This window comes from Prorops nasuta, unplaced genomic scaffold (genome assembly GCF_024137725.1).
Source record: "Prorops nasuta isolate Cenicafe-Biocafe unplaced genomic scaffold, Cenicafe_Pnas_1.2 PNAS00007, whole genome shotgun sequence".
In the NCBI taxonomy this organism is placed as follows: Eukaryota; Metazoa; Arthropoda; class Insecta; order Hymenoptera; family Bethylidae; genus Prorops; species Prorops nasuta.
Genome location: NW_027116804.1, coordinates 4,111,422 through 4,118,490, shown reverse-complemented (window position 1 = coordinate 4,118,490; position 7,069 = coordinate 4,111,422). Strand labels below are relative to the sequence as shown.

The 7,069-nt window shown below is 46.4% G+C and overlaps 1 protein-coding gene across 1 annotated transcript; it reads right to left on the bottom strand.

Annotated features, from left to right (window-relative positions):
* Positions 1-1,559: 1,559 nt before the first annotated feature.
* On the bottom strand, positions 1,560-6,653 carry LOC136774905 (uncharacterized). The gene has a single exon (XM_066729379.1). It carries the CDS (start codon positions 6,651-6,653, stop codon positions 1,560-1,562), a length of 5,094 nt encoding a protein of 1,697 aa, XP_066585476.1.
* Positions 6,654-7,069: the final 416 nt, after the last annotated feature.

Genomic DNA, 7,069 nt, shown 5'->3' with positions numbered 1-7,069 from the left:
GGAGGGAAGTCCTCTCCTAGGATGGCGGTGGGTGGTTTGGTGATACTTACAAAAACCGAAGCAAAGAATGCCTAAAAAGGCGTAGATGGCCTGGTGGAGGCGCTGGTTGGCCGTGGAGGCGCTGGTTGGCCGTGGAGGCGCTGGTTGCCGTTGAGGCGAAGGTGGCCGTAGAGGCGCTGTAGCCGGAAGGCTTCAAAAGTAAGAGGCGGAGCTTGTCGTTGCTGCTGTCGCTGCTGCTGCTGAGCTGCTGTCGAGCGTGATTAGGCTGCGATGGGTCCTTATCAAGGACCCATCTATATAGTTGTGCGATGCAATTTTCGCTAGCGAGAGCGATCGTGGTGCTGGCCACCTGGTGGCCGAGCGAAACCAGTGTCGCTACCGCGGCGTGCCAGTGCCTACGAGGCACGCTGGCTCGCCGCGGAGCGAGAGAGACGGGTATAGAAGCCCAGACATGCAATCAGTAAAATGCTGTTTTGAGCCGTAAAAACAGATTTTATCGAAAAAGGCTGTTTAGACATTATAGAAAGTAAACATTCGGGGCTATGCGTAGCTATGCTTATTTCTAGGAAATTGTGAAAATGAAGGGAGAAACGGTCGGGAGGAACTATTCGAGGGTTCGCCCAAGCGCGATATCGGTGTTCAGTTCAGCTCCTGAACGCAAGATAGATAGAAGAAAGAGTGAGCACGGACGCTGGCGGTCCTTGAGCTTTTCTGCTTCTTCTGATTTCGAACAAACTCCCCCCGTTGACACGATGGTGTCAAAATAAGGATAAAAGAAGTTGTATAGACAACAAACAATTTTTATTAACAGAATAAAGTAAAAAAAAAAAAAAATATAAAACAGATAGGGACAATAACAAGAGTGAAGCTCAGTGCTTCGGCTTCAGGAGAAGGCTGGCACCCCTCAGGGCAAGAGTGGGAGACCACTTCAGGATAATTTTACCCTGAGGGGCCCAGGCCTTCCATTTGCGGCATTTCAATGCCGATATGAATGGCACCGCGATTTCTTGACCAAAGGCCCTGATTATGATTTTGTGAGCATTGCGCTCGACTTCCCTGGCACTGGGATCGTGGAGAACTCCTCCAGCCCAGTTGGTCGGCGCAATGCTCACGGTGGACGCGACGGTAGGGCGTTGTCGCCGTGGTCGTATGAGCGGTTCTGGTGGTGGTGGGGTTTCCTCCTTTCTCTCTTCCAGGTCAAAAACCTTCTGGAGGTCAATTTCCTCCAAAGGAGCGTGGAGCTCCAAAACGTCATCTTCCTCCTCCTCCTTATACCCTACGCCCAATAAATGGGCCCACGGGTTGTCCGCCATGAATTAATTGAAACTGTAGTGAGTAGAAGAAACCATAAGTTGCTGGGAACCTTTTGAGGAGAAACTCACAAACAGATACGGTATGGCGGCAACCTGAAGAGTCCCAGGAAACCCGGAACAGGAAAGGAACAACCTGGGGAGTCCCAGAAAGTTCAGAAGAAAAACCAAAATGGCGACCTGGGAAGTCCCAAGAGGCCATAAGAGAAGGCTATTTAGGAGGAGAAGTGAAGACAGAGAGAGAGTGGTTTAAGAAGGAAGCTTGCAAAGTTGAGAAACGCTGCGTTGTATCTCTTTTTTTGCTGTTTTAATAGTGGCAACACGAGCAAGCCCATCCACCCCAGAAATAAGTTTTAGTATCCGACCCCATGTCCATGTACGAGGCGGATTGTTTGGAACTTTAACGAGAACGATATCTCCGACTTGAAAGTCCATGTTAGCGTTTTGCCATTTAGGCCGATTTTGTAAAGTGTGAAGGTATTCTGAAGACCATTTCTTCCAGAATACTTCTGATATTTTCGTAACGGATTGCCACCGATTGAGAGTCGACTCGCGAAGATCAAGCGTGGCGAATTCCGGGGGGGCTAAAAGCGGCCGTCCTATCAGAAAATGACCTGGGGTCAACACGTCAAGCGACTCGAGATCGTCGTGCATACGAGAAATCGGACGAGAGTTGAGGCAGGCCTCAATTCGCGAGAGGAGTGTGGTCATTTCTTCAAAATTAGGCACGAAAACACCGATAGATCGTTTGAGATGGTGCTTCATGCTTTTAACGGCGCTTTCCCATAAACCGCCCCAGTGCGGAGTTGCGACAGGAATGAATTTCCATTCGATTTCACTGATCGGTTCAGTGTCTTGAGAGCGAGCGATCTCTAATGATGATTTGAAAGCGCGCGTAAGTTCAGCATCTGCCCCTTGAAAGTTTAAGCCATTATCCGAGTAAATTGCGGCAGGTTTTCCGCGACGAGAGATAAATCGAGCTAACGCGGCGAGGAAGGCCTCGGTATCGAGTCTAGACACGAGTTCAAGGTGAATGGCGCGAGTAGCCAAACACACAAAAACTGCTACGTACCCCTTAACCGATTTTGCATTGCGACCATGATGAAGTTTAATGGAAAAAGGCCCGGCATAGTCCACTCCGGTGTTCTCGAAGGCGAAACTCCGGGAGACCCGAGCTGCCGGAAGAGAACCCATGAGTTGAACCCCTAATTTAGCGCGTTCACGAACACATGAGGTGCATTTATGAACCACCGATTTGACAAGGTTGCGAGCATTAATGATCCAAAACTTTTGGCGCAGTGTAGCCAATGTTAACTGAAGTCCCCCATGAAGAGTATCTAAATGTGTTTGGCGAATTAAAATGGACGCGAGATGGCACTCAGGCAGTACGATCGGATGTTTCGCGTGTTCCGAAAGATTCGCGTTCCGTAATCGACCTCCCACCCTCAAGATTCCACGGGAATCCAGTGTTGGATAGAGAGGAAGCAACTTTGACCGCGTGGGGACCCTTTCCCCTTGCTGTAAAGCGGCTAATTCCTTAGCGAACTGTGCTCGTTGCACCACTTTCACTAAAGTTTCGACAGAAAAACGAACTTCGGAGACCGAGAAGGCTAAATCCGAGTGCGTACTCTGTTTACGTGCATGATTGACAAATCGAATGACGTAAGCCATAACGCGAACGAGTTTATGCCAAGAGGAGTATTTATCCAAAAACCAACACTGATCGACACCCACGTGAACGTTCAGATTGGTTTTGCGACTCTCTTCAGAGGTTTCGTAAACCTGAATGTCATGAGTAGGCTGTTCACGAAGGAATGCTGGCCCTTGCCACCAGAGTGAGTCCTCAGTGAGCTGTTTGGCGCTGATTCCGCGTGAACAGAGGTCCGCGGGATTGAGTTTAGTATTTACATAGTGCCATTTGGCATTCGGAAGTTGCGTTTGGATAAGCGATACGCGATTAGCTACGAACGTCTTCCAATTAACCGGTTGTTTAGCTAGCCAAGCCAAGGTAACTTGTGAATCCGAGTAACACGTAATAGAATCGAGATCTCCGGTTAGACTGCGTTTCACATGAAGAATAAGTTTGGTTAATAGTGCGGCAGCGACCAATTCCAATCGCGGGATGGATGTAGTCTTGATCGGCGCGACCTTGGTTTTAGACATAACTAAATGTACTGAAATCTGCCCGTTGGATGCAGTAATTCTTTCGTACACTACGGCTCCATAAGCGAGTTCAGACGCATCGCAAAATTCTAAGAGTTCACGTTTGATCGTAGTCAGAGTTTGACCAGTCCACCGTGAGATGCGCAGGGTGCGTAGATCCTGAAGTTGATCATAACACGCAAGCCATTTCGAACGAATAGGATCTGGAATCTCATCATCCCACGCTAATTTTAGCAACCAGGTTGATTGCATTAGTTGCTTTAAAACGACCGTTACCGGTGAGATCCAACCCAACGGATCGTAGATTTGGGCGTTTTCAGACAGCAAAACGCGCTTGGTAAGAACGAGTATCGACGATGGAGACACGAAAAACCGGAAATGATCGTGTACATGATCCCAAGCTATCCCTAAAATCTTACCCGAATCCGAAGGGTCTTCAGAGAAAACGCGCGGTTCGGATGGCTCATTCACGGAAGACCGTGACTCACTAAATGCCCATTTGCTCAAGGAAAATCCTCCTTTTGCCAATAGGCGAATCAGTTGATCCTGGGTTGCTTCTAGCTGCTCTGTGTCGTGAGCACCAAAAAGGATATCATCTACGTACGTAGAATTGAGCAAAACATTTTGTGCCAAGGGAAAGTCCCTTCCATCACAAAATGCTAGTTCGCGTAAGACACGCGAGGATAAGAATGGCGCAGGCCCAGTGCCGTACGTCACCGTGTTGAGTTCGAAGGCCTGAATCCCACCAGATTCAGTCTTCCACAAAATGTTCTGATACTTGCGGTCCTCTGAGCGCACAAGTATCTGACGGAACATTTTAACGATGTCTGTCACACCCACGTGTCTAAAAGCGCGCCAATTCATTAATATACGTGTGATATCCTGTTGAAGCTTGGGGCCTATAAACAACGTATCGTTGAGCGAGACACCGGACGAGGTTTTAGAAGATGCGTTAAACACGACGCGAATCTTCTCCTTCTGATTTTCTATCTTAAAAACCGCGTGATGAGGTAAAAAGACTCGAAAACCGGAATCTAAGTTAATGGGAGACATGTGTCCCAAAGATTGATACTCGCGTAGAAATTGAGAATAGCTATCTTCCTGAGAGGGAGACCTCTCCAATTTACGGAGTATGCGTGATAATGTCTTTTCCGCGGCGCGGGAAGAAGACCCTAAACTAAGTTTCGATTCCTCAGACCGGAAAGGTAATGCTACGACAAAACGACCGGAAGGAGTACGAGAAAAAGTATTTACAAAGTGCTGTTCACAGAGAGAGTCCTCTGTGGACACGGATTTTACTTCTGGAACTTCTTCCAGTTCCCAGAAGTCACGAAGCGTTTTTTCGAGGCCGGAACAATGATGAACGGTTAACGCGCTATGTCGGACCGGACTAGGCAGAACCCCAGAAACGAGCCATCCGAAAATCGTCTTTTGTGCAACTAAAGATCGATCTGGAGAACGAATTACCGGACCTTCGATCAACGCAGGAAAATAATCGGCTCCTAATAGTATGTCTATTGGAGCTTTAGTAGCTGCGAAGTTATCTGCTAATTCTAGCTCGCGAAGTTGTGGAAACATGGACGGAGAATACGTCGGCGGAGTGTAACTCGTAATTTTCGGCAAAATTAACGCAGTTACATCCAGAGAAAGACCACGACGAGCGATAGAATGCAGTTTTAATTCGGTTTCTGCCCGAACTGTATGAGCAGAGTCTCCTGTGACTCCATAAATGGTAGCGGCGATACGTTTACGTTTAACGTGAATCTGTTGAGCTAAGTTTTCCGTGATGAATGACGTTTCAGATCCCGGATCAACTAAACCGCGTACCAGTACATGAGAACCATCGTTGGTCTCAATTCGAGCAGAGAAAGTAGCTAAAAGAACCGATCTAGTATCAGTTATGCTCAGATGTGAAACTGCATTTGAACAAGAAGGTTCAGGATCCACGGCGGTTCGCGACGAAGGAGTAGTCTCCTTAGGTTTGCTCCCCCCGGTGCCTAACCTCTCGAAATGCAATAATGTGTGGTGCAATTTGTTGCACTTACGACAGCGCGACGAAGAATTACACGAGGTACAACTATGTCCTGGACGCAAACAATTTATGCAAAGATTCTGCGAAAGCGCGAATTTAGACCAAGCATTCGGGCTTAAGGCAAGGAAGTCCTTACATTGGTATATCAAGTGATTGCTTCCACAATGAACACAATTTGTTTTATCGACGCCGGCTGTATGTGATTTGAACGTTTTTTCTGATTCCCTTCTAGAAGTCTTTGGTTTTACGCCGATTGATTCTAGCGTATTGATATGGCAGGACAAAAATTCCAAAAATTGAGCGTAAGTAGGGTAGTCCGTACTGCTCCCTAGTAATTTCTCCCATTCTAACCTTAATGAATTGTCCAATTTATTGGTTAAAATGTGTACTATCAGAGGGTCCCATCTATCGACCGAATAACCCATGGCCTTAAGTGCGTCTAATGCTACAGCGACTGAATCCCGAATGGTTTTAAGTGAGTTCAAATTATCCCCATGAGCTACTGAAACTTGAGTAATTCTATTTAAAAAAGTAGCTGTGATCAATCGTTTGTTGGTATAACGCGAAACTAAAATACCCCAAGCCACGGCATAGTTTTCACTAGTGACCGCCAATGATTGAATGATTGAAGCAGCCTCCCCTTTTAAACTAGCTTTTAAATAATGGAATTTTTGAACTCCCGGTAAAGCTGGATTGTCGTGTACAATAGAGCGGAACGTTTCAAAAAAAGTTGACCACTCTGAATAGTCCCCTGAGAATTTTGGCAAGTCAATTATTGGAAGACGAATGTTGGAAACATCGGCTGCTGATGCTTTAGGCCCGGCTGCTTCCGAACAACGTAAGTTCTCTAATTGTTCCAAAATGTAACTTTCTGCCACATCAAACGCATCCAATGCTAAGTCGTAAGTGCCACGTATAACATATTCAGATTTACTGAAATCAGCAGACTTAAATGCTGCGCAAATCTTGGCATGAGTTATATGTAACTCCGTTAACCGTTTCCCGATGGTGGCTAGACGTTCTTCAAGGAAAGGAACCGTAAAATTCTTCACGCCGCGTTTTTTAATGTTTGTTAAAAAGCGGCTGAACTCGCCTTGGAGCGTAGATACGAGAGCCATAAGCTCGAAAACGTCCTCTGTCTTCGACATCTCGAATTCTTACTCAAAACAAAACCAAAATTCACCAACAGCTCCAAGCAAAGCCGACAACACCAAATGCACTCAAACGTTTTGCCGGATATCCGGCTCGAAGGACCAAAAATTTGTACGAAATGGTGCGCCGAAACTTAACCTAGAAATCTGTTGAGGAACAATGGGAAGGTTTGCCTTAAATAAAAAGAGCGAAAAATTGTCGGTTGACAAGAGGTGGTTTATTAAAATAAATAAATAAATATATACAAAGTTTTACAATAAAATTGCACGTAATGTGTTTCACGCAATTTACAAAGATAGATTTTCGCACTTTTAAAGGTGCCGCGCAATTATAAGTTTTTCTAGGGAATTTCCTGCCGTCAGAAGTCCTAGGGAATTTGCCTCGGAGAGGTTTCCTCCCACTACCCGACTCC

Excerpts from the sequence above, each read along its gene's own strand:
- LOC136774905 (XM_066729379.1), bottom strand. The coding sequence starts at position 6,653 with ATGTCGAAGACAGAGGACGTTTTCGAGCTTATGGCTCTCGTATCTACG.